Source organism: Danio rerio, chromosome 3, assembly GCF_052040795.2.
Source record: "Danio rerio strain M-AB ecotype USA chromosome 3, GRCz13ab, whole genome shotgun sequence".
In the NCBI taxonomy this organism is placed as follows: Eukaryota; Metazoa; Chordata; class Actinopteri; order Cypriniformes; family Danionidae; genus Danio; species Danio rerio.
Window position 1 is genome coordinate 5,984,705 of NC_141023.1, and position 27,796 is coordinate 6,012,500.

The 27,796-nt window shown below is 38.6% G+C and overlaps 2 protein-coding genes across 2 annotated transcripts in view; one reads left to right on the forward strand and one right to left on the reverse strand.

Annotated features, from left to right (window-relative positions):
• Positions 1-2,612, forward strand: part of sphk1 (sphingosine kinase 1) — a 58,723-nt gene extending 56,111 nt beyond the window's left edge. Inside the window, exon 5 of the mRNA XM_087243598.1 lies at positions 531-2,612. Coding sequence (XP_087099724.1) covers positions 531-1,236 — 706 coding nt within the window. The 3' untranslated portion in view covers positions 1,237-2,612. The remainder of the gene's footprint in view (positions 1-530) is intronic.
• A 6,648-nt stretch (positions 2,613-9,260) lies between these two features.
• The window catches only part of evplb (envoplakin b), a 44,596-nt gene continuing 26,060 nt past the window's right edge, over positions 9,261-27,796 (reverse strand). Inside the window, exons 11-22 of the mRNA NM_001442665.1 lie at positions 23,304-23,450; positions 22,316-22,470; positions 20,151-20,248; positions 19,377-19,549; positions 17,831-18,009; positions 15,052-15,190; positions 14,459-14,652; positions 13,859-14,009; positions 13,634-13,717; positions 13,253-13,357; positions 13,078-13,170; positions 9,261-12,983 (exon numbers count right to left, since the gene is read on the reverse strand). Coding sequence (NP_001429594.1) covers positions 9,528-12,983; positions 13,078-13,170; positions 13,253-13,357; positions 13,634-13,717; positions 13,859-14,009; positions 14,459-14,652; positions 15,052-15,190; positions 17,831-18,009; positions 19,377-19,549; positions 20,151-20,248; positions 22,316-22,470; positions 23,304-23,450 — 4,974 coding nt within the window. The 3' untranslated portion in view covers positions 9,261-9,527. The remainder of the gene's footprint in view (positions 12,984-13,077; positions 13,171-13,252; positions 13,358-13,633; positions 13,718-13,858; positions 14,010-14,458; positions 14,653-15,051; positions 15,191-17,830; positions 18,010-19,376; positions 19,550-20,150; positions 20,249-22,315; positions 22,471-23,303; positions 23,451-27,796) is intronic.

Below are 27,796 nucleotides of genomic sequence, written 5' to 3' on the forward strand. Positions count from 1 at the left end.
TGGGGGCGTGATTGTGACGTACACCTGTTGTTGGAGTCCCGGGGGAAATCCTCCAGCCGACACCAGCAAAAAGTTCATCAAACTGGGCTGGGATCTGTCAGAAGCTCCGCTGAAAGCCTCCATCATCCAGGTTCAGTTTCTGGAGGAGTTTATGAGCTCACAGAGCTGGATACACATCTGAAAGAATCTAGTGGACTCAGACACGGCTCTAAACGTATCGCGTTGTTTGTCAGTCGTCATAAAGCACATAAACACTGTTATTTTCTCAATAAAATCCATGTTAGCCATTAAGCTATGAAGCTAGAGTCACCGGGCAGACAGAAGCCCTGCCCATCACGCGAATCCACGTCTGTTCTGAAGTGAATTTGACGCGCGAATGAAGTGGGGTTTGACGCTTGATCAGAGCGAGTAAACTCAAATGTTCACGTGGCTATTTACGCGAATATCGCGCGTTCCGCGTCTGGCGTGAACGCAGCATAAGATTTATATGTACAAATATGATTAATGATTAATGTGTTTCTGTTCTCCAGTGCGTCTCCGGTGTGGGGTGAGGATCTGCTGACCAGCTGCGGGTTTCTGCTGTGTAAAGGTCTGGTTTCGGGTCTAGACCTGATCTCCGTTCAGCTGTCATCCGGCGCTCGCCTGTTCTCCTTTCTCTCTCTGGCCTGGGGTTTCGTGGCGGACGTGGACATCGAGAGTGAGACATTCCGGCAGATCGGCGCGCTGCGGTTTATCCTTGGCACACTTGTGCGTCTGGCATCACTGCGGATATATCAAGGTAAACTGGCCTATTTACCTGCTGGAGAAACAGACTCTGTGTCTTCCACAGGTGAAAATCTCCTGAATGACCACCTGATGGCGCCATTCGGGCAGCCTGTACCGCAGAATTGGACACTTGTAGAGGAGCGCGAGTTTGTTCTGGTACTTGCGATGTTTCAGTCGCACCTGAGTGAGGATCTGATGGCGGCTCCAGGAGCACGTGCTGATGACGGGATTATTCACCTATTTTACTTGACTGCAGGAGTTTCGCGTGCTACACTGCTACGCCTCTTTCGCGCCATGCAGAGCGGGACGCATTTGGACTGTGGATGTGCACATTTGGTGTACGTGCGCGCACAGGCCATTAGATTAGAGCCGCTGAGTGCAGACGGGGTGCTGACGGTGGACGGAGAGCGAGTTCATTATGGACCTGTTCAAGCTCAGGTGCACAGAGCAGCGGCGCGCATCATCTGCTGATACACACTTGAATTTGAAGCGATAGCTCACTCAAAAATCGAACTGAACTGAAAAACATAGGGCGGCACGGTGGCTCAGTGGTTAGCACTGTCTCTTCACAGCAAGAAGATCGCTGGTTTGAGTCCTGGCTGATGCAGTTGGCATTTCTGTGTGGAGTTTGCATGTTCTCCCCATGTTGGCGTGGGTTTCCAAGGGTGTTCCGGTTTCCCCCACAGTCTACACATGCACTATAGGCATACCTGCCAACATTTGTCTCTAAAAATCTGGGAGAAATTACAGGAGTTTTCAAGGAGAAATAACAAAAACGGGAGGGTGGCGGGAGATCAAATACGGGAGACTCCTGGGAAAAACGGGAGTGTTGGCAGGTATGACTATAGGTGAGTTGGATTAACCAACTTGGCCGTAGTGTATGAGTGTGTGCGTGAATAAGTGTGTATGGTTTCCCAGTACTGGGTTGCAGCTTGAAGGTCATCTGCTGCATGAAACGTATTCTGGAATATTTGGCAGTTCATTCCGCTGTGGCAACCCCTGATAAATAAGGGATAATGAATGAATGTCACCCTTTTTTAGTTACTTCAGCCTAAATTAGATAAAATATGGACAAACCTAAACACTGGGGTAATTCAGTTCAGTCTTTATTAATCTTTTTATTATCTTCATCCTTATTTCTATAACACTTTTTACATTGTAGATCTTGTCAAAACAGCCAATTAAAAGAGTTAAAATTGGACTTATAACTTTAATACAATAAATGAACCCCTCGGTTGGTGTTTGTCCATAAATTAACCCAACATTGGGTTGAAATAACATGTATTGTCTTGTGTTTTGGGGTCTCTGGTGTATAATGCTGGATTTCTGCTGCTGCGATGCACCAATCTTGATTTACAGAAGTGCCAACAGTGAACATTGATGATATAGCTGCTCATCTTTATTTTTCTAGAAGTCTAAATGTTTTATGTTTGTTAATATTATTATATAGCGATAGTTCATCCAAAACTTTAAAAGGTCTCTCAGTTGACCTTGTTTTCCTTCAGTCGAACATTAAAGCAGATTCTGAGCTGAATCTGGTCATTGGTGATTGATATAATGGCAGTGAATAGTGACCGCTTTTTTAGATTATCAACAAACCAATGACTGTAAAAAATATGGACGACGCGACAGCCCTTTTTCCCACTGAACGCCTTGAGGGCAAAACGCCTTCTTGACGGGCACAAACTGTCGCAAAAGACTGCTGAAATTGGAGCCAGACATGCGCAGAAGGACTGTCTGATGGAGCCAGAGGAGGAGCCGCGAAAATGAGCGGAGTCGAGCTTCCAATTAAACGCTTTATGTAAAATCAACCACGCCCCCCGAACTTCTCAGCATGCGTTTGCTGTCATATCAACACAAATGGATGTAATAACGTTAACAAATATGAGGGTTTTATATATTCAATCGCGCCAGCTCCAGGCCGCAACACATAACTTACTCGCGGCGTCGCGGGCTGATTCCGGCTCGCATGCGGCAGCGCCTGCTCGCTCGGCCGCCGCATCTGGCTCGATTGACTCGGGCTGGAATTGGGTAGTGAGTCCAGGCATCCGGAGTAGGTCCAGCAGAGGTAACATTAGTCAGTCTGAGCTCTAAGAGATAAGTCTCCGGCTGGCAAGAATCTAGCCGGAACTGTGTTTTGCTATCTGGGTGGCTAAGCGTGTATCAGCAAACTAATTAAGCGCTAAAAAAGCCCTGAACTTAGCGAATAAACAGTGTTCCACCAGGATCATGTATGTCAGAAACTATAGTTTACTGCTGAACTCATTTTGTCATGGTAAAATAACACAGAAATGGAATAATAACATTTCAGTCTACTTCAGTCTCCTGCCGAAGCTCAGACGCGCTGCTTTGAGAAACTGTCAATCACAGCTGTCAATCACGATGACACGCCCAGCATTAAATTACTGCTAAAAACAAACTGTTTACAATAATGAAGATCTGCACCTGTTTCAGCACAATAACCAGTGCCTTAATCGACCAGAACTATCTTTCGGGACATTTTATTGCAAGTGTAATATTTTTTTTTATTTGGGCTCAAGTCTCCTTCATTAACACGGAGGAGGCGGGCTTTATGACTTGTACTGCAGCCAGCCCCCAGGGGGCGATCTAACGGCCGAAACCTTCACTCAAACGTAGGCTTGCGGCACACTTGCAACAAACACGTACATATGAATCCAAACTGAGGTCTTGTGAAGCAAATCAGCTGGTCTGTGTAAGAAATTGAACATTATTTACAATATTATTAGCTTTAATATCACCACAGTCATATTATCTTGCTGCTCAACCCTGCTGAAAAATCCAGCTTAAACCAACCTAGGCTGGTTGGCTGGTTTTAGCTGGTTTACCAGCCTGGTTTTAGAGGGGTTTTGGCCATTTCCAGGCTGGTTTCCAGTAATTTCCAGCCTGGTCTTAGCTGGTCAGTCTGGAAAATGACCAGCTAAATCCAGCTAAAACCAGCTTGACCAGCCAGGTTTAAGCTGGATATAGCTGGTTTTGGCTGGACTCCCAGCTTGGCTAGGCTGGTCAAGCTGGTTTTAGCTGGTCATCTCCCAGCCTGACCAGCTAAGACCAGGCTGGAAATGGCTGGAAACCAGCCTGGAAATGGCCAAAACCCCTCTAAAACCAGCCTGGTCGACCAGCTAAAACCAGCCAACCAGGCTGGTTTAAGCTGGATTTTTCAGCAGGGAAGATCACTGAAGATAAGCAATGCTGAGCCTGGTCAGTACCTGAATGAGAAACCACATGGGAACACTAGGTTGCTGTTGGAAGTGGTGTTAGTGAGACCAGCAGGGGGCGCCCAAACTGCAGTCTGTGTGAGTCCTAATCCCCCAGTATAGTGAAGGGGACTCTATACTGTCAGTGGACACCGTCTTTGGGATGAGATGTTAAACCGAGGTGGCACTTCCATGGCTCGTCTCATAAAGAGTAAGGGTGTAACCCCAGTGTCCTGGCCAAATTCCCTCCATCAGACCTTACCCATCATGGCCTCCCAATCATCCCCATCCACCGAATTGGTTCTATCACTGTCTCACTCCACCTATAGCTGGTGTGTGGTGAGCGCACTGGCGTCGCTGTCTTGTGGCTGCTGCACACTGATGGTGGTGTGGAGAGACCACATTAAATTAATGTTTATTTTTAATCTCAAAAACGGGTAACTATTGACCTGCATTATATAAATTGGGCACAGATTCAGCTCAAAAACCTCTTTAATGTTCGACTGAAGAAGAATAAGTTACCTACATATTCAGTGTCTTGAAGGAGAGTGAATTGTAAATGTTCATTTTTGGGTGAACTGTCCCTTTAAGAGGGGTTTGACTATAAATGGTTTCTATGTGTGTGTGTGTGTGTGTGTGTGTGTGTGTGTGTGTGTGTGTGTGTGTGTGTGTGTGTGTGTGTGTGTGTGTGTGTGTGTGTGTGTGTGTGTGTGTGTGTGTGTGTGTGTGTGTGTGTGTGTGTGTGTTAATGAACACCATCAGGGCAGAAGTTTTTGTGTCTTTTGAACATAATTATTTCTCTTCCAGCCATGAAACTGCTGTACTGTTATATTAGCTGATATAGATTGTGCTGCCTTCAGATCCTTGTGGCAAATTATAGCTCGCATTTACTCACAAGTTATGTATATTATATACACTCAACGGCCACTTTATTAGGTACACCTGTCCAACTGCTCGTTAACACAAATTTCTAATCAGCCAATCAGATGGCAGCAGCTTAATGCGTTTAGGCATGTAGACATGATCAAGACGATCTGCTGCAGTTCAAACCGAGCATCAGAATGGGGAAGAAAGGGGATTTAAGTGACTTTGAACGTGGCATGGTTGTTGGTGCCAGACGGGCTGTTCTGAGTATTTCAGAAACTGCTGATCTACTGGGATTTTCACGTACAACCATCTCTAGGGTTTACAGAGAATGGTCTGAAAAGAGAAAATATCCAGTGAGCGACAGTTCTGTGGGTGCAAATGCCTTGTTGATGCCAGAGGTCAGAGGAGAATGGCCAGACTGGTTCCAGCTGATAGAAAGGCAACAGTAACTCAAATCGGATGGTCAGGTCAGAATTTGGCGTCAACTATCCTACCTTGTATCAACGGTTCAGGCTGGTGGTGTAGTGGTGTGGAGGATATTTTCTTGCCACACTTTGTGCCCATTATTACCAATTGAGCATCATGTCAACACCACAGCCTACCTGAGTATTGTTGCTGACCATGTCCATCTACTTCCAGCAGGATAACACACCATGTCATAAAGCGCAAATCATCTCAGACTGCTTTCTTGAACATGACAATGAGTTCACTGTACTCAAATGGCCTTCACAGTCACCAGAGCTCAATCCAATAGAGCACCTTTCTGCAGCAATTGCAGGATGCTATCAAGTCAATATGGAGCAAAATCTCTGAGAAATATTTCCAGTACCTTGTTGAACCTCTGCCATGAAAGATTAAGGCAGTTCTGAAGGCAAAAGGGTACTAGTAAGGTGTACCTAATAAAGTGACCGGTGAGTGTATATAATTACCCCTCCTTTCATTTGCTTTTGCCATGTTTGTTTTGTAGCCTGCCGATTAAAATAAATCTCTTAAGGGCTGATGATAATATTCACCTTAACAGATTTAGCAATTTTTAAACATTTTTTAAATCATTATTTCAGCCAAGCTAAAATAAACAAGACTTTTTTCAGAAAAAAATATAAGAGGAAACACTGTAAAAAGAAATGTTAAACAGCACTTGGGGAACATTAAAAGAGATGACAAATTTCTTAGGAGTGCAAATAATTTTGTTTTTAACTTTATATATATATATCTATTAGACAAAGAATCAATGGATGCATTGGGAATTTTTGAAGTTTTAAGTGATTAATGCAATAAACGAGGAGCAAATGATGCACATGTTATGATGCAAATCTCTAGCAATTGCATTTTAAACACCTTCCAAATGCAATATCAAATCGACAAGAGCATCTGCACACAATCAACTTTTCATTTTCTTTAAATGCTTACATAAACACTCATCAAGCAAGGCGATAACAGCTAAATAAAAACAATGAAAACACTTACTGCTGCTGGTGCTCCTGCATGATGATGTCACTTCCTGTATAATGTAATTTAAGGGGACAGTTCACCCCAGAAATGTAGTGTCAAGTGGTCGCAAACGTTTATGAGTTTCTTTATTCTGTTGAACCCATAAAGAAGATATTTTGAAGAATGCTGACAACTGGTAACCACTGACTTCCATTGTAGGACAAACATGCACAGGTTTTGGGTTCAACAAAAAGAAAAGTAGAGACCAACTGATCATTTTGGGGTGAACTGTCTCTTTAAGGCAGGGGTGGCCAATCCTGTTCCTGGAGATCTACCTTCCTGCAGATTTCAGTTGCAACCCTTATCAAACACACCTGTCTGTAATTATCAAGTGGATTTTAGGCCCTAATTGGTTCAGGTGGGTTTGATCAGGGTAGGAGCTAAACTGTACAGGAAGGTAGATCTCCAGGAACAGGATTGAGCACCCCTGCTTTAAGGGTTATTCAAATGCACATCCACTCATAACCAAAGCTTGAGCTTACAGTCATTCCAGCGTTCTCTTAATCGGGAACTAATGCAGATTTCTGTTTTACAGTGTACAATATTCAGCTAGCCGTGAGGTTTTTGGCTATTATTAATAATAAACGAGTCTCAGAGGTGCTTTTATTTTGCATATATTGTAGCACAGACTGTAATCGAACTGCAATACCTTCTTTTAAATGTACATTTTGTTCCTCGGAAACTTGAACATTGTGTCACGCTGGAGTTCAGACCAGCCACATGCAGACCAATAGACAGATTCAGGTAAAGATGCCTGATGGGTGTAAAGCCATATGGAGTTGAAATTCTGTAAATAAATGATTAATGATGATGGGAAATCTTTATGTTTGTTTGTCTTTGAGGGGTTTTGAGTTTTGCACATGCAGTGTGAAATTCAGAGAGAGAAAAAAGGTGCTTTGGTTTGTTTATTGAATTAAAAATGTGTGTATGGCTGCAACAACTGTACTGTGATATTGAAATAGCATTCTCTATACTTGCCTATATATATATATATATATATATATATATATATATATATATATATATATATATATATATATATATATATGTGTGTGTGTGTGTGTGTGTGCGCATCAATGTATATATTACATAATATAATATATGTTATGTTTTATATTTTTCCAAGTCATACATTTGTATGAAAAAAAAGATTACAATAAAATTTCAGGTGGCAAACTCTGTGCATTTATTAACAATAATAAAGGCAGAGTGAAAATAAACCAATTTGTCTTGGAATTCTTTGCGTAAATATATTATTTATGCTTTTATTATGAAGTATTGAATTGGTTATCTTTATACTACAGGGTGGGCCATATATTTGGATGCACCTTAATAAAATGGGAATGGTTGGTGATATTAATGTCCTGTTTGTGGCACATTAGTATATGTGAAGGGGCAAACTTTTCAAGATGGGTGGTGACCATGGTGGCCATTTTAACGTCGGCCATCTTGGATCCAACTTTTGCTTTTTCAATAGGAAGAGGGTCATGTGACACATCAAACTTATTGGTAATATCACCAGAAAAACAATTGTGTGCTTGGTTTTAACGTAACTCTATTCTTTCATGAGTTATTTACAAGATTCTGACCACTTATAAAATGTGTTCAATGTGCTGCCCATTGTGTTGGACTGTCATTGGCAACCCTCTTCCCCCACTCTTCACACACTGATAGCAACACCGCAGGAGAAATGCCAGCACAGGCTTCCAGTATCCGTAGTTTCAGGTGCTGCACATCTTGTATCTTCATGACCCTCTTTCTTGATTTTGCATTTTTCAAACACAGATTTGAATGCAGTGATAGGAAGGATTAATAAACATATGCAAATCACCATAATTTATCATTTATGATGAGTGGGTGTTGAGATCCTGATCTTTTAATGATTAATTGTGCAGCTTATACTGAATGCATTAATTCAGGCTAAACAAGTAGGGAAAGAAAACACCTTTAATAAGAAACCCATCACATTTCGAATAACCCACCACAACCTCTTCCGTCATCATTATATTTTATAGGAAGCCTAAATGCTTTCATGATTTGAATGACGCGAGAAGCGATCTCTCTTGTGTTCCAAACCGTGGGTTGTGATCCGTACAAATCACAGATCAACCGTGAACCACGACACTCACATATATATTTATATTCTAATAAATAAATAAATAAATAAATATATATATATATATATATATATATATATATATAAAAATATATATATATTTATATACATATATATATATATATATAAAAATATATATATATTTATATATATATATATATATATATATATATATATATATATATATAAATATATATATATATATATATATATATATATATATAAATATATATATATATATATATATATATATATATATATATATATATAAATATATATATATATATATATATATATATATATATATATATATATATATATATATATAAATATATATATATATATATATATATATATATATATATATATATATAAATATATATATATATATATATATATATATATATATATATATATATAAATATATATATATATATATATATATATATATATATATATATATATATTTATATTTATATATATATATATATATATATATATATATATATATATATATATATATATATATATATATATATATATTTATATTTATATATATATATATATATATATTTATATTTATATATATATATATATATATATATATATATATATATATATATATATATATATATATATATATATATATATTAGAATATAATGTTATGAGCTTGAATTTAATGTTAATGATTTATCAACATTATCGCATACTGTGACCCTGGACCATAATACCCTAAACCTAAAAGTAATATGTTGCACTGGTATATTTTTGGAAAAAGCCAACAACACATATTACACAAAAAATTCCAGAGACATTCGTTTTATTTAATATCAAGTTTAATATTAATATCAGGTTTAGTTTATTATATATAGTTTAAAAAGGAACTCAGCCCATTCATCAAGATGAACCAGAAAATATGCAACTGGAATAAAAGACAGAAAGAAATAATTGATAAAACATAATAAAAAGTTTCCTTGGATTATTATATATAAGATTGAAAAAAAAAAAGCCCTAGAAATGTCCCTTACTATGTAGCACTTAAACCTTGTTAGCATTCTTGCCCGTCGTCTCTTTACTTCTTGGTGAATTTGTAGCTGGAATAGGACGGAGCGTCTACGGTGTCAGTGGAGGCTGCCGGAAACAGGAGCAGTCCCGTGCTGTGATCCCGCTTGCATCGAGCCATGGCCTCTTTATATGTGATTTTATCCTTTTTTACGGGATCCACAACGTTCTTCACTAAGGCCAGATCATCTTGGAGTTGCTTGGCCATCGATGTGTCGATCAATTTTGCATCAATTGCGTTTTGCAGACCGATGCGACCTGCTCGGTTTGGGTCAACAAGGCCACCGGTTAACAGCTGTGCCTCCATAAACCATATAGCACTATCATTTGGGATCCATCCTCTACGAGCGGCTTCTGCCACTGACATGCGCTCTTTAGACACAGGGTCTTCAAACCCAGTGAATGCCTTTTGGGCACTGAGGAGTTTGTGAAGTTGGCTGGAGTCGATCAATCCACGCTCTGCAGCCTTATGAACGGACAGCTTGTCTTTCTTATTGAGGTCCACAATTCCTCCAGTAGCAGCCTGAGCTTCGAGGAGCCTCATTGCGGTGTCTTGATCAATCAGTTTGCGTGTTAGGGCACTTCTTACAGACATTCGGCTTTCTGTGGTGATGTCCAGAATGCCAGAAATAGGGTAGAGCTCATCTCCGCTTGTGTTCAGAGAGTTTAAGTTGCCGTTGCTGGAGTAGGATGTACGCCGTGTCAGTGTTGAGGGGCTGTAGCTGGAGTTTGTCTGAAGGGATGTTGTTTGTGTTACACTCGAGGGAGGAAAGACTGTTGATTTTTTTTCTCCTGCAACCAAGAGAGCGAACTCCGAAATGGTCATTTTACCATCTCTGTAGCGCTGAAGGTCATATTGGGTTAGTCGTCCATTTTGGAGAGCCGTCTTGATGGAGTACTGCTTTCCACTTTTACGATCTTGCAGGAGTGTGACTTCACCGTCAGGTCCCGTGGTTGTGATTTCTTCCCAGCTGCACTCCAGCTCCTGCAGGTGGATGTACTGATTGCGGTCAATCAGGCCCTCAAGATAGGCGTCGTATGGAGACATGTCTTTGCCAGTCTCTGGATCCAGAATGGTGATTTTGGTAGAGACGTTAGTTTCTCTGGTGTTTGTCTCTGTATTCTGCACAGACTTTGCCTCTTTTTGGAGCTCGATGAGAGTTTTTTCCCGAACGTTGATCAGTTCTTTCACCTCCAGGATTTCCCTTTCCAGGCGCTGGATCTCTGACTCCATCTTGATGCTCTTTTGTCTGCTGAGTTGGTTCCTCTCGCTCAGGAGTTTGGTCTGTTGTTGGAAAGTTATGCTGATCTCCTGCTTTTGAGTCTCCAGTCTTTTCAGCTCCTGGAGAAGTTCGTTTTGCTCCCTCTTGATCCTATCCCTGTTGGCAATCAAGGTGGTCTCCTCTTGAGAGAAGTTTGTCCTGGTGGTCTGAATTCGGGTGATTTTGTTTTTCAATCTCAGCAGTTCTTCATCTTTAAGGGTCCTGGTACTCTTCACTTGAGAGACTTGGGTCAGAAGGCTCTCTCTCTCTGCCTCCACTGCTTGGTCCTTCTCAACCCTGATCACCTCTTTGTGGATGATCCTCTCAACAGATTTCTCCTTGGTCAGGGACTCAATCCTAATTCTGAGGTTTCGGATCTCTCTCTCCAGTCTTGAAATGCTGGCACCCTCATTGTCAATCTCAGTGCGAAGCCCAGTGATAAGTTTGTCGACTTTAGAGTCTCTCTCAACTTTCAAAACCTCCTCAATGACGATCTTTTCCTCAACAGGTTTTGGGCAGTTCTCAAGTTCATAGATTCTAGCCTTGATTTGTCTCAACTCTGTCTCAACCATTACCTTCTTCTGTCGATCCACAAGCTCCAGTTTTTTCTCCAGTTCCAGGATTACAGATCTCATCTGCTGCACCTCCAGTTCTAGCTGTCGTCGAACCTTGATAGTCTCTTCCAAAGTCCTGACTAATCTCTCATGAGTCTGAATCTGACTCGGATCTGTCTGGAGACGCACTATTTCTTGGACCACAACTCTTTCCTCTGGTTTCTGTCTCTCGAGCACAATGTACTTGTTTTGAAGATCAAACACATTCTCTTCCACTGTTCGGCGGCATTGAATTTCCTCTCTGACTTCCTTCCTAAGACGTTCAGCTTCTTTCTCCAGAAGAGGGTCATTTTCATACCTTATCAACTCTTTGGTCACCACTTTCGTTTCCACCTTGGATCTTTCAGCCTTCCACTCATCCCTGTCCTTGCGCAGACGAAACACACGACTCGTAGTAGAATCGTAGTTGGTACGCAAAATGGTAAGCTGCTCATTCAGCCTCTTAATTTCTCTGATAATCTCAGGGCTCCTCTCTTCTTTCACAACCTCTCGAGTCACCTCCTTCAGCTCAACTTTGGGTTTCTCGGCACGCAGAGTCTTCAGATCCACCATAATTAAACTAATCTCACTTTCAATGCTAGTGCGGCGTTTGCCTATTTCGATAAGTTCGTTTCTCAGCCGTCGAAGCTCCCTCTCCGTCTCAGGATCAATCCTGTAGATCTCATGAATGATCTCATTGAACTCGATCTTCTGTCTGATGGTTTCTACTTGGGAGTAGCGGACCTGAAGGCTGGAGATCTCTTTCATCAAAATACTGTACTCTTGGATCAGCTCTTCCAGGGTCACACGAAGAGTTCTGGACTCTTGTAGGAGGTCAGCATCTTGTTCCACCCTCTTTACCTCTTTGATGATAGTTTTGGGTTGTATGGTTGGAATAATTCTCTCCAAGTTATTGATCTGACTCCTAATAACGAATATTTCATCATTCAGGTTCTTGCATCTGATACTCTCATCCGATATCTCGCTCTTGAAGCTCATTACAGTTTTCAGCATTTCTGGGTCCTTTTCCAGCCTCACAACCTCTTTAAGGATGACCCTTTCCTTTATCACAGGCTTCTTGTTCTCCAGGACAGTTACCTCCGTTCGGATGTTAACTGAATTACTCTCAAGCACTCGAATTTCCTCTTTTAGTTTAAGTATGAGCTCCCTAATCCTCGCTGCTTCCACATCTAATTTGGGGTCACGCTCAATTTCTGTAACCACCTTTGTCACCAACCTGGGCTTTACTTCTACAACATCTCGCTCACGGCTGACAATTTTTTGCTTGAAAATCTCAATTTCGGATTGCATTTCGGATCGCTTGTAGATCTCGTCTGCTATCCTCTTCTTTAGCACCTCCAAGTCAGCCTCAATCTTCGGATCACGGTAGTAATGCACTGTTTCCTTTTCCTCCACTCGCTCCACACCTCGGCGACTCTTCAGGGACACCAGTCGTTTCCTTTGGGCAAATAGATCATTCTCAGCATGTGTACGACGAGATATTTCCTCAAAAAGCTCTTGCTTCAAGCCGTCAACTTCCTCCATTTCTCTCTGCTGACTTTGCATCTGCAGTTGCTGCTTTACGACCACATGGTTCACGATTTCTTCATTCTGATCATAGGGTACAAATACAGATTCATTGAGTTAGTTAGGAAGTTCATAGTTCTCTCTAAAAGCTTCCATTGCAAAAATGTTGAAAAAGTACCTTGTAGATGAGATCTTTGGCCAAGTACAGTTGATTCAGAAGCTGGTTATTCTCAGCAGATACTTCAGAGTATAGATTCACAACATCCTTTTCCTAAAAAGTAAACAATTAGACAGATATTTAAAAGGGAACATAAATGGTAGGTATATCCTGGATGTTATGGAACCCAGCCTACCTTCTTCTTCACAAATTCAGCCAGGGTTAAGTGATCAAGTCCTTTTGAATTAATTTCCGGCTTTCCCAATGCACTGCGGTATTTGTTAGAATTGACCTCATACTCCTGAAGACACAGAAACAACAGATTATTTTTATTAAAATTGAATCTGGAATGAAGAGCTGTGATTGTTAGAGAAATCAATTTTGCACCTATTCTGACCATTGCTTTTCTCTCTTGAATTGAATCCGAACTTAGTTTTTTACAGAAGATAGTGCTTTAGGACAGCTTTTAACTGCAGATGGCGCTCAAGGGTGTTTTTAACAATACATTAACGATTATGACCACATCTCTACTGAAATACATTGCAATATGAGTTCAAGTTCAAGATGGCCAACGCACATTGAGAACGCCCTGCAGCTCCTCGGAAAGTTTCACGATCCTGTTCACATCGTCCTGCTTCCTCTTGATGTCTTCAACTGCTCTCTGCAACCGAAAACAAATTCAAACGATTAAATTTTCCGCACAACGAAAAAGAACAAAAGTTAAAGTTGTTTTTACACAGAATGATCAAATTATTTATCAAATAATTCAAACGCAAACCCAACAATACAATTTAATACTGACCATCTGCGAGTTTTGCTTGGCATAGACTTGCGTCATACTTTCACCAGGCTGCACCTTGTTGTTGGGCATGTTGATGAGGAAAGCAGTGAGCGATTGGTTGACGCTCTGAAACTCCTGGTACTTACTGACAGCTTCTTTCAACAGAGTTGCCCTGTTAAGAAAATACAGATGCAGTTCAAATGTCAAAAGAATTTTTACTCGAGAAAGCCTCAAGTAAACAATTAATAAAATTAATTCGGTATCATTCATTCATATTCTTTTCAGCTCAGTTCCTTTATTAATCAGGGGTCGCCACAGCGGAATAAACCTTCAACTTGTCCAGCAACTTCTCCAGCGGATGCCCTTTCAGCCACAACCCAACACTGGGAAACACCTTTCCATTATTGCATTCACACTCATACACTACGGCTAATTTAGCCAACACAATTATGCCTACAGCGCATGTGTTTGTACTGTAGGGGAAACCGGAGCACCCGGAGTCCACCATCAAATGTCTGCGTGAAGGAATTGTGTGGAACCCAGCATTTTTTAAAGGTGTAAGAATAAGTTTGGGCACCCCTACTCTAGTGTTAAACGGGCAGATGAAGTGGGACGCCTCACCTCTGCTGCAGCTGGCTGTTGATGTTGGAGTATCGGTTCCTCAAGCGCTTGACTTGGCTCTCCTGATGGCGGATATCCGGGCAGAACTCCTGAAAACTCTTCTGCAGGGAGCTGCACGTCTGCTCGGTGGCCTCCAGCTCACCGTTCAGCTGCTGAATGTCTCCCTTCCTGGATGCAACGTCCTTACTCAATTGCTATGGAGGAAAATAACAATACTGATGCTGATGAGGCACATGGTAGCGTTTTGAGCAATGATTTTATAAATGGGTAATCAGGTGAGACTCAGAGTAACTAATTAGGGCTATGGGTAGTCATTATTTAGTCATGTAGCAGACACCATTTTCCAAAGCAACTTACAATTGAGACCTTCAGCAATTCAACAAGAAGAGGCAATGCACAACAACAAGTGCTAATTAAATGAAACTAGAAGCTAGTGCTCAGAGAATAAAGTGCTAGAGTATGAAAGGAGTGTGTTTCTACAGGTGGTTTGTCAAGCCCACTCACCTGTGTGACGCACACTCTGAATTGTATAAATATGAGTGAACAACTCTATCAAATCCTACAGATAAAGTGTGTGTGCAATGAGTGTGTACCTGCAGTTGTCTGGAGTGGTTGCGAATGGCATTGTCTTCGTCTAACAGCCCCGAATCTGCACACAGCTGATCCTCGAAGTCCGTCAGCACACCGTCCACCATCCTGATCTGCTTCTCCAGGAACATGGCAGACGTGGCCCTGAGGAAACAAACCTTACACTCAGAACAGTTTCATCCCAGTCTAAGGGAAAACACCAAAACTATCGTTAGCCAACCAAGATGGCAATTTCTGTCATGTTATATGGTATGGATAACAAAGATTCACTCAACTCACAATTTGGTTCAATTTGATTGGATTCAATAGTCTAATAATGCAGACCCTAATATGTGATCATGGACCACAAAACCAGTCTTAAATTGCATATTTTTGGCAATAACCAAACTTAATTCGGACAACATTTAAAGGCTAATTTCATGTTTTGTCAATATATAGATTATTCGCAACCCTCATATTTTAAAATAGTTGTACCTCAGCCAAACATCGTCCTATATTACCAAAGAATACATCATTGGATAGCTTAATAATTCAACTTCATATAATGTAAGAACCTTAATTTCCAAAACAATTACATTTATGACTGGTTTTGTGGTCTATGGTCACATATTTGAAGTATTTGGAAGAAATGTTGTTTTCCTTTTATGGGGAAAATGTCATTAGAAAAGTGGATAATGAGGCTCAACACATTATAACAGTGTTTTACAAGACCAGTAAACACATTATTAATAAAGTATACATCCTAGATCATGTGGGCGAGAACATGAAGAAGTCATACAGTATCTGACAAAGTGTAAAGCTGGGTTCACACCAAATGTGGAATTAAGTATTTGCACAAGTAAGTTACAGACAAAGTCAATGCAAACATATGAATAGGGGCTTAAGTAAGAATGATGAAATCCCGTTGCTGTTCAAAACCAGCCTAGAGCACAGACTGCTGTTAAAAACTAATATAGAGTGCCATTTGCTGTTAAAACTAGTGTAGAGCGATGTCTGCTGTTAAACTCTAGCCTAAAGTGCCATCTACTGTTAAAAACTAACATAGAGAGTCATCTGCTGTTAAAACTAGTCTAGAGCGCCGTCTGCTGTTAAACGCTAGCCTAAAGTGCAGTCTACTGTTAAGAACTAACATAGAGAGCCATCTGCTGTTAAAACTAGTCTAGAGTGCCCTCTACAGTTAAAAACTAGCCTAGAGCACCCTCTGCTGTTAAAAACTAACCTAGAGCGGCATTACCTGTTCAAAACTAAAGCAACTGCTACTGTTAAAAACTAGCCTAGAGCACCCTTTGCTGTTAAAAAACTAGCCTAGAGTGCAATCTACCGTTAAGAACTAGCCTAGAGCACCCTCTGATGTTAAAAACTAGCCTAGAGCAGCCTCTGCAATTAAAAACTAGCCTAGAGTGCCATCTGCTGTTAAAAACTAACATAGAGAGCCATCTGCTGCTAAAACTAGTCTAGAGTGCCGTCTGCTGTTAAACGCTAGCCTAACGTGCCATCTGCTGTTAAAAACTAACATAGAGAGCCATCTGCTGCTAAAACTAGTCTAGAGTGCCGTCTGCTGTTAAACGCTAGCCTAACGTGCCATCTACTGTTAAAAACTAACATAGAGAGTCATCTGCTGTTAAAACTAGTCTAGAGTACCGTCTGCTGTTAAACGCTAGCCTAAAGTGCAGTCTACTGTTAAAAACTAACAATGAGAGCCATCTGCTGTTAAAACTAGTCTAGAGTGCCGTCTGCTGTTAAACGCTAGCCTAAAGTGCAGTCTACTGTTAAACTAAAATAGAGCGCCATTTGCTGTTAAAACTAGTCTAGAGCAATGTCTGCTGTTAAACGCTAGCCTAAAGTGCCGTCTACTGTTAAAAGCTAACATAGAGAGCCATCTGCTGTTAAAACTAGTCTAGAGTGCCCTCTACAGTTAAAAACTAGCCTAGAGCACCCTCTGCTGTTAAAAACTAACCTAGAGCGGCATTACCTGTTCAAAACTAAAGCAACTGCTACTGTTAAAAACTAGCCTAGACCACCCTTTGCTGTTAAAAAACTAGCCTAGAGTGCAATCTACTGTTAAGAACTAGCCTAGAGCACCCTCTGCTGTTAAAAACTAGCCTAGAGCAGCCTCTGCAGTTAAAAAACTAGCCTAGAGTGTCATCTGCTGTTAAAAACTAACCTAGAGCGGCATTACCTGTTCAAAACTAAAGCAACTGCTACTGTTAAAAACTAGCCTAGAGCACCCTCTGCTTTTAAAAACTAGCCTAGAGCGCCATCTGCTGTTAAAAACTAACCTAGAGCAGCATTACCTATTCAAAACTAAAGCAACTGCTACTGTTAAAAACTAGCCTAGAGCAGCCTCTGCTGTTAAAAACTAGCCTAGAGTGCCATCTGCTGTTAAAAACTAGCCTAGAGCACCCTCTGCTGTTAAAAACTAGCCTAGAGCGCCATCTGCTGTTTTACACTTGCCTAGAGCACAGTCAGAAAATTAGCATTAGAGAAAAAAAACATCCCATGAGTAATCTAGAGTAAGAGAAGCTCTTCGCCTAAAGAGAAACAGACACAATGAAAACGCAATCGTTAGCTCCGCCCACACTCCACATCTCTACTCCACCCACTTGTAGCAACATTTATCATCAACAGAACATCCATATATTTATACAGTCTATGTTTTTAACTAACATGGTTCAAACGATGGATGCGCAACATTTATAACAAAGTTTATTTATGAAATGATGCATCATGCTATTGTATTTTAGTCATGAGTTACTTTGTTGCAGACAGTGTTTGTTTTCTTACTTCTTGTGGTATAGGTCGGAGAGTGCGCTGATGTCATCAATCTTGTTGTTGACTTTGCTCAGTTTCAGAGGCAGCGAGGATGTGGTGGGCCCCAGGGGCTTCTGGGAGATCAGGGGTTGCATGTCCCTCTGAGCTGAAGCTTTCTCTGCCTCCAGATTCTTCAGAACCAATGCAAAACTCTGCAGATCAAAACAAACAACAGGGTCAGAGTTATTTATTTATGAGGTTTACGTGGGTTTTAAATGCCTGACCAAGTAAAAAAATTATATTTGGAATCATAGAGTTTTAGCTTTTATCATTTTTATTTACAAAAAACATTATCTTTGAGAATGTTATTGTTTTCCTAATTGCAATTTTTGTGTTCACATTTTTTTTTGTTGAACTTTTTGTGGTACTAGCCTAGCCTGGCTACAATTAAAAACATGCCTAGATCGCCATCTGCTGTTAAACACTATCCTAGAGCGACATCTGCTCTTAAACACTATCCTAGAGCGACATCTGCTGTTAAAAAGTAGCCTAGAGCGGCATCTACTGCTAAAAGCTAACCTAGATTGTCATCTGCTGGTAAAAAACCAGCCTAGAGCACCATCTGCTTTAAAAAAAAAAACTAGCCTAAAGCGCCATCTGCTGTTAAAAACTAGAATAGAGACCCATCTGCTTTTAAAAAACTAGTCTAGACCGCCATCTGCTGTTAAAAACTATAGTCTAGAGCACCATCTGCTATAAAAAAACTAGCCTTGAGCGCCATCTGCTTTTAAAAACTAAAATAGAGACCATCTGCTTTTAAAAAACTAGTCTAGACCGCCATCTGCTGTTAAAAACTATAGTCTAGAGCACCATCTGCTATAAAAAAACTAGCCTTGAGCGCCATCAGCTGTTAAAAACTAGCCTTGAGCACCATCTGATGTTAAAAACTAACCTAGAGCGCCATCTGCTGTTCAAAAGTAGCCTAGAGCGCTATCTGCTGTTAAAAACCAGCCTAAAGCGTCATCTGCTTTAAAAAAAAGCTTGTTGCTCTTAGTTGTGTAAATTGCTTCCTTGTCCTCATTTGTAAGTCGCTTTGGATAAAAGCGTCTGCTAAATGACTAAATGTAAAAAACTAGCCTAGAGCACCATCTGCTGTTAAAAACTGTAGTCTAAAGCGCCATATACTGTTAAAAACTAGTCTTGAGCGCCATATGCTGTAAAAACTAGCCTAGAGCACCAACTACTGTTAAAAACTAGCATTGAGCTCCATCTGCTGTTAAAAACTATAGTCTAAAGTGCCATCTGCTGTTAGAAACTAACCTAGAGCGCCATCTGCTTTAAAAAAAACTAGTCAATACAAAAAAAAAGACTAAAAAAGCTAGTCTAGAGTGTCATTTGCTGTTAAAAGCTAGCTAGCCTAGAGCACCCTTTGCTGTCAAAGACTAGCTTATAGCGCCTCCTGGTGTGGAAAATGTTGTGGGAAAGCTTGAAGCTGCCTGAACAGTATTAGGTTTGACCATAGTATGATAAGGTCTGTTTCACATTACTACTCTTGGGTGGATGATTGTTTGTTTCTGACCTCCTGGTCTTTGATTCTGGCAGACAGGTCTCCGACAGGCGCGGAGCGGTCCAGTGGAGTTCTGATGCGGTTCTGCATGTCTTTCTCCAGCTTCAGCAGGTCTGAGTAGATCTGGTCCAGACGGCTGTCGATGACACTGGCCTTTGCACTGTCAGGAACAGTGGCCACAGCGACTACAACACAAACACCACCATTTTACTCCAGTTGAATCCATTTAGGTTAGAATAGATTGTTTTAGCACATTTTTAAATAAAAGAGTTTTAATTTCTAATAACTGATTTCTTTGATCTTTGCTACGATGACCGTAAATAATATTCATTCATTTATTTTCTTTTCGGCTTAGTCTCTTTATTAATCTGGGGTCGCCACAGCGAAATGAACCCCCAACTTATCCATCATATGTTTTAAACAGCGGATGCTCTTCCAGCTGCAACCCAACACTGGGAAAAGTACATAATATTTGACTAGATATTTTTCAAGATACTAGTATTCAGCTTAAAGTGACATTTAAAGGCTTAACTAGGTTAATTAGGCAAGTTAAGGTAATTAAGCAAGTCATTGTAAAACAGTGGTTTGTTCTGGAGACTATCCAAAACAAATATTGCTTTAGGGGGCTAATAATATTGACCTTAAAATGGGTTTAAAACAACTAAAAACTGCATTTATTCTAGCCGAAATAAAATAAATCAGAATTTTTCCAGAAGAAAAAATATTATAGGATATATAAATGAATGTTGTGCTTCATACAGTAAAAAATAAATACATATATCAAACCTTGTTTGACGAACTGCACCACTTCAATGTTGGGTGTTTTGGCCTGAGCCTGTAGAGCCGATCTGGTCCTCTTCAGATCCGAGAAATCTCTGCTCAGGCTGAATAGATAACATAGATCATTCGGTCATGTTAAAGGAGAAAGACATTAAAAGCATTTAAAGCATTTCCGAGTGCAGCTTTTCCAGCAAAGTACACTACCTGACACAAGTCTTGTCGCCTATCCAAGTTTTAGAAACAACAAACAAGAACATGACTTCTAGTTGATCATTTGGTGTCAGAATGGGCTTTTATGAAAGGTAAAGGCCTCTAGATTACGCTTAAATTACCGAAATAAAATATGATTAGGCCTTGGTTTTTATGATTTTATTAGGACAGCAAAGTCTAAATAGTTTATTATTAGCCATTCATTAGGATAAATTATTATGAAAGCGACACAATTGCATTTTTTTATTGTCCAAAATTTTGCTTTACATTTAAAAAATGTATCCAAAAAAAGTTTAAATTAATTAAAAGTGTAGTTAATTAATTTATTAATTAAATGCATTACTATTTTTATGTATGTTTTAATGCCATATCAGCAGCATTGGTTATAATTATGGCAACACTTGTACTAAAAGTAATCAATATTTATTATTATAATTAATATAATTAACAATCATAGCTATTTTTAAATAATAATCATACATTTTACAAAAAAAAAAACAATAATAACAATAAGATAAAATAAAATAAAATAAAAAATGCAAAAATAAAGAAATAAATAAAATAAAATGTAAAATAAAATTAAATTAATAAAATTATTTAAAATAAATAAATAATCATAACAAATAAATAAAATACAATAAAAATAAAATAAAAAATTAAATTAAATTAAAGTTAAAATGAATAAATAAAAATTACATTAAAATAAATAAATAAATAAAAAATAAAAAATATATCTAAAATTAAATAAAATAAATATAAAAATGTAAATTAAAAATTAAAAAAAAAAATCATAATTAAACAAATATATAAAATAAATAAAAAAAATACATTAAAATTTAATTAAAAATTAAATAAATAAATAAATAAATAAATAAATACAATTAATTTGGTGTCAGAATGGGCTTTATGAAAGGTAAAGGCCTCTAGATTATGCTTAAATTACCAAAATAAAATATGATTATGCCTTGATTTTTATGATTTTATTAGGACAGCAAAGTCTAAATAGTTTATTATTAGCCATTTATTAGGATAAATTATTATGAAAGCGACACAATTGCAATTTTTTATTGTCCAAAATTTTTCTATACATTTAAAAATGTATCCAAAAAAGTTTAAATTAATTAAAAGTGTAGTTAATTAATTTATTAATTAAATGCATTACTATTTTTATGTATGTTTTAATGCCATATCAGCAGCATTGGTTATATTAATGGCAACACTTGTACTAAAAGTAATCAATATTTATTATTATAATTAATATAATTAACAATCATAGCTATTTTTAAATAATAATCATACATTTTACAAAAAAAAAACAATAATAACAATAAGATTAAAAAAAAAAAAGCAAAAATAAAGAAATAAATTAAATAAAAAGTAAAATTAAATTAAATTAATAAAAATATTTAAAATAAATAAATAATTATAAAAAATAAATAAAATGCAATAAAAATAAAATAAAAAATTAAATTAAATTAAAGTTAAAATAAATAAATAAAAATTACATTAAAATAAATAAATAGAAAATCAAAAATATATCTAAAATTAAATAAAATGAATATAAAAATGTAAATAAAAAATTAAATAAAATAATAAAAAATAATCATAATTAAACAAATATATAAAATAAATAAAAAATACATTAACATTTAATTAAAAATAATTAATTAAATAAATAAATAAATAAATAAATAAATACAATTAAATTAACAAAATAAAATTAAATAAATAAAATGTTGCCAAACATTTCCCCTCAATGATGCATAACCTTTATAAAATTATGTAAATGTAAATTATGAATAATTATATTGTGGTTATGAAGGAAGCCAACCATTGACTACATTTATTTTCAAAGATCTGTGTGTTTGTAATGGGAGAGCATGTGTTTGTGCATGTGCACTCTTCAGAAGCATTGGTTTTCAGCTGACGGTTGTTCTTTATGGTCTCCAGTGTTTTCTTACCTGTCCACCTTGTCGATGGCAGCAGAATCAGGCGGAGGGATCATGAAACAGGCTCCAGGGATCAGTTTGGTACCTCCGCTGCTGGAACTGACCTCCCACATCTGCTCTCTGGGGCTGGAGACCAGTGTTACCTTCTCACCGCGCTTTACCGAGTCCTGCAGGGGAACAAATACATATTACAAATGTACACACCCATCAATTTGATGAGGTCATGAACTACCTCAGATTTGACTTTGACTCGTCTCTGACACAATCAAGATTATTTACTTCAGAAAACTCTAGAACACTCTAATTTATAGTTTTCAATCATGTGACCAATGCAAAGACTCCATAAAAATGGTGGCATATCACGGCTCAAAAGAGGGCAAATTGTTGTTGCACATCTCGCTGGTGCATCTACGATCTATCAAGTATTTCTCATGTGTGTGTAGCAAGCATTTGCTGAGATTCCAGTGTGTTTGTTGACCACAAAGGATTCATAAGGAAGCTGCAGAAACTGTCATCAACACAAATCTGGAGTGAGTCCCTCCCCCGGAGAATGCTCAGTTTCTATAACGATCGCTGATTGGCTCCTGTACTAGAAGGCGGGGTTTCGTTCGCCATATTGATGGTTACACTGTACCCCATTCAAAACTATACGAGTGACCTGTCTTACATGTTACTACTCTTAGGTAATAGAGTTAAAGAGACAATTCACCCAAAAATGAAAGTCTACTCACTATTTACTCTCCCTCAAGTGACTCCAAAGCATTTATGAACCTCTTTTACCTGGTGAACACAAAAGCAGATATTTTGAAGAATGCTGAAAACCTGTAACCATTGACTTCCATACAGTAGCATTTGCTTGTCCTCCTATAGAAGTCAATGGTTACAGGTGTCCAACATTCTTCAAAATGTCTTCTTTTGTGTTCAACGGAAGAGTAAACAACGACAGAAATGTAATTTCTGGGTGAACTGTCCCTTTAATGTGCTGGGTGTTGTGTGTGACCTTGTCGGTGGTCCAGTCACACAGAGCGACGGCGCTGATGGATCTGCCGGTGGTGGATCTGCGCAGATGTAGAGGAGCGATGGAGGAGCTCAACTCTCTCAGGTCCGCCAGACGCTGCTCGTTCCTCAGCATCGACCGCTCCTCCGCCTACACACACACATACACACACGTTAGCAGATGTAATGAAGCGACACATTTCCTAAACCTGTCAACCCTTCAATTCTTCTCAAGATTCTTCTGTATTTAACCATCCTATCCTGACATCCTCTAAAGCTGCACAGTACATCGTTATACTGTAGTATTGATATGGCAGTGTGTGCATCCGCAATAGTGACATCGCTGGGGAAGCAGACACACTCTGTCAGTTTAAAACTAGGTTGAAGACACATCACTTTGCATTAGCATACACATAAGACACAAATCCAATCAAAATCCTCTAAAGCAGTGGTCCCCAACCACCGGGCCAAATTGGTACCGGGCCACATAAGAAATCATAAATTGTTTCTGTAGAAAATATTCTCCCCGTAACTTGGTTTCTTCCACTCACCCCCGCCATCTCACGTGAAATGGACTATGCCAAAATTCACCACGGAGCGGGAAGAATGATAGAACATAGCTCAGTGGGGGTTGTTAATTGTTTATAGTTATAAAACAGGTATTATAGAGTCCAAATCAACAGAGCATTTAAGGATTGTGCATATTTGTGTGCATGCATCGCTAAGTAAGTACCCGAAATCATTGCAATATGTATCTATAAGGAGTTTCACATAATCATACCCATTAGGGCTGTAACATGCCAATGCATACATTTAATTCGACTATACGGTTGTATTATTGTTAATATGTTCGTCAGTTGGGATGTTTGGCACAGATGTTATGTATTTGATGCAAATAAACCTTGATTGAAACATAATCAGACCGTGATAGTGCAACTAGCGCATGCGCACTGAGTTGTTCATGATTAACCGTTGTAAAATTGACAACCGTTGACCGGTCCCCGGTGATAAAAAGGTTGGGGACCACTTCTCTAAAGGATTGTTAGTCTGCATTATTTAGGGCAACCCGAGTCGAGAACACTTCCCTAAAGACGTTATAATTTGAACAGCATCTGCGTTATGTTAGTCTGTTTTTATTATTCCCGAGGATTTCATCATCCTGGACCAGGCTGTATCCTGAGCAGCTGCTGTGCGTTCTCCGGCCTCCAGTGCCTAGACTGCAGCTCTGCACAAGACGTTTGGCCATAAGAGAAATGGTCGTGTCCAACTGAACCTGGTTTCTCTGGAGTTTTTTTTTCATTCACTTACGTCAATTGGTGAAGTTAGTTCCTCGCCGCTGTCGCCACTGGCTTGCATAGTCTGGGACTTGTGGAACTGCGCATCGATGGATTTGCTCTTCAGTGTTTGGACTCTCAGAAGCGAATATTAAACCGCACTAAACTGAGCGAAACTGAACTTAAACACTGAAAACTGGACTGACACCGTTTCAATTCACTATAATCTTCTATGTGAAGCTGCTTTGACACGATCTACATTGTAAAAGCGCTATAGAAATGAAGAGGAATTGATGAATTGAATCGTATGATTAGATTATTTATTATAGGGCATAGCATCTATGATGAAAATGAACTTTTGGAAGCTGACACAACTGTGTGTGTATATAGTGTGTCCACAGTCAAATCGGGGTGATATAAACACAACAAGTCTCTTTTTTTAAATTTCCTGATGTTAAATTAGGACCCAAATTGCATTGATTTTGAAGCCTACGGCAACGTGATGTAGTAGTGTGGTTCCCGCGCCCATCCAATTGATTGACAGGCGCCATGTTTTTATAATAACACGTAAACACAAACAAACTATTAAATATCTGTTCAACTCGCTGTGATTTTTATTCGTTTTATAAGTTTAAAACGGAGCATGTTTGTAATAAAGACTGTACAATCGCCATGTAATTCTTAAACGTTATAATCACCATAAACGCATGGTGTGACTCATCATTTCAGAAAGGCTTGAATAAACTCCACCACAAATACATCAAATAAACTTACTTGGTATTTTTGACTGATGAGCTGTATTTCAGCTTCATCCGTGTCTGTCTCTATCACTGACTGCTGTTTATCTGACATAACGCAGGACAAGCAAACACACGTCGGAACGATGGGCGGGGAGAAGCAGCTCATTTGCATTTAAAGCCATGGGCTACAAAAATAACTACAGTATACTTAGATACCAAAAATGGGCAGATTCTGGAGGCTATAATAAATAATCTGATGGGTATTTTAAGCTGAAACTTTTCTGGAGGCACCAAATGCGTATCTTACATGTTGTAAAAGGGGTCAAATAAGTGCATTTTAAAGATTAAAAAAAAAAACATTGTTAAACATTATTATTTATCATATCATACAACGATGAACATGTTATTTTATGTTTGATTGTTCAATATCTGTACTTGAATGCTCCCCAGAAATCCATAAAGCGCTGTTGGTTTCACTTTTATCTTTGCTCTGTTGTATTTATATATGTTTGTAATTTATTATAATGTATGCAAACGCACTGCGTAGAAAAATAACTGGTCATCCCAATCTATCTACATGAATAAAACTCTTCCCAAATAGTGCTGCTCAAATCATCTGGTGAAACGATATTCATGTCGCAATATATATTATCGCAGCTAAACAAAACATTGCAATGTCCGATTTTTCCAATATCGTGCAGCCCTGACATCGTCCCATTTAAATATTTCCCTGTATGTGTATAAGGTAGCAGTAATATTTCCACAGACCCAATCATTTCAATATGCAAGGTTCAGCCAAACCACCAGGGGGCGCCCTTGCAGATAAATGTAAAATAATTACAAGCAATTCATTGTGATGTATCGCTTTTCACACCCCACTGAATCAAAAGCTTTTCACATTGTCACTGACAAGTACAGTACAGTTCGCAGAGCATTCATTTTCAAATAATTCTAAAAAAAATACATATAATTAAAATAATTAACATAATTATTACATTTTAATCCTTAAAATAATTAACATAATTAATAATTAATATAATTAACATTTCACAAGAGTGCTAATTTTGTATATATTAGGGATGGGAAGATTAACCGATATGTATCGATACGCGGTTATGCGCGTGCACGATGCGAGTGCATCGGTTGAGCAGCAGAGGATGAATGAAATTTTGGAAGCAAATCGAGATGCATCGGTTTTTGCGAGATGCATCGATTTTTCGGAGATACAGCTTATATTTTTAATATAGAATGTATTTTTTATTTATTAACAAGAGTTGTCAACCTGTTTTTGGCGCATAATTTAATCGACCTACATTAAGTAAGCCTTAGCAACGGATTTGCGGATGTGCACACTTTCACTACAACTCAGTGTATCAGGTGTGCGGATGAAGCTAGTGGAGCGCCCTCAGAAAGCGCGAGAAGCAAAACAAACATTTTATTCCCCACTGAGTTTTAAATCTAAAGTATGGCAAGCAACATTATGGATTTAAGGATGGACGACATGACAGGACAGATGCAATTTGCAAAATGTGCCGCGCATCTGTAAAATACGCGGGCAGTACGACTAATCTGATATCTCACTTGAAGCGGCGCCACGGTGTTGTTGTGGAAGCATCTTCCAGTGTTTCTGCATCCCCGGCTTTCGCACTGCTTCAACTGTAGCTACCAGCTCCAAAAGTGGTGAGAAAAGCATTGCAAGTTTTTTTTCCATGCGCAACAGTTCTGCTCGCTCTACGCCAATAACGAATGCTATTGCATTGTTCATCTGCAAAGATATTCAGCCTAGTGTCACGGAGAACGAAGGTTTTAAACACCTCCTCCTGTTAATTTGTATTTAATAATAATAATAATATTAATAATGATAATGATAAAAATAATTGGGTGTCACGGTGGCACAGTGGGTAGTTTGACCACCTCACAGCAAGAAGATTGCTGGTTTGTTATATTTTTATTAGCCTGTTGTTTACAGTGACAGTGATGTTTCAAAGCAGCATAACACTGCTAGTTCACAACCTTAAGTTTTGAATAATCAGTGGCAAAATATATCTTTGTAAAACTTGTTTTCATAGTTGAAAAGTTAAATCACAATTCTTGTTGTGCAATGCTAAATTTATTTATGTTGAAAGAGTGCAAATATATACATTTATAATATATATTGCACTTATACATTCTGTTTATCTTGAAAATACTTAAATAATATGTGCTATATTATCTAAAATGGCCCTCTACTGTAAACTGACACTCTGGCTCTGAGAGAAGAGCCAGTTTGTAAAAAAAAGTCTTGGTTTTGCTTTGTTAATAAATAATCAAACTCATTCAATGGCACAGCATCCTCTTTCACATCATCTCATAAACTTGATCTAATAAGTTAGTGCTGAAATATCGCATCGTATCGTGATATGGGTGTGAATCGTATCGTGTTGCATCGCAATATGTCACAAATGTATCGCTAATATATCGGATCGTATTCTTTGTATCGAGAT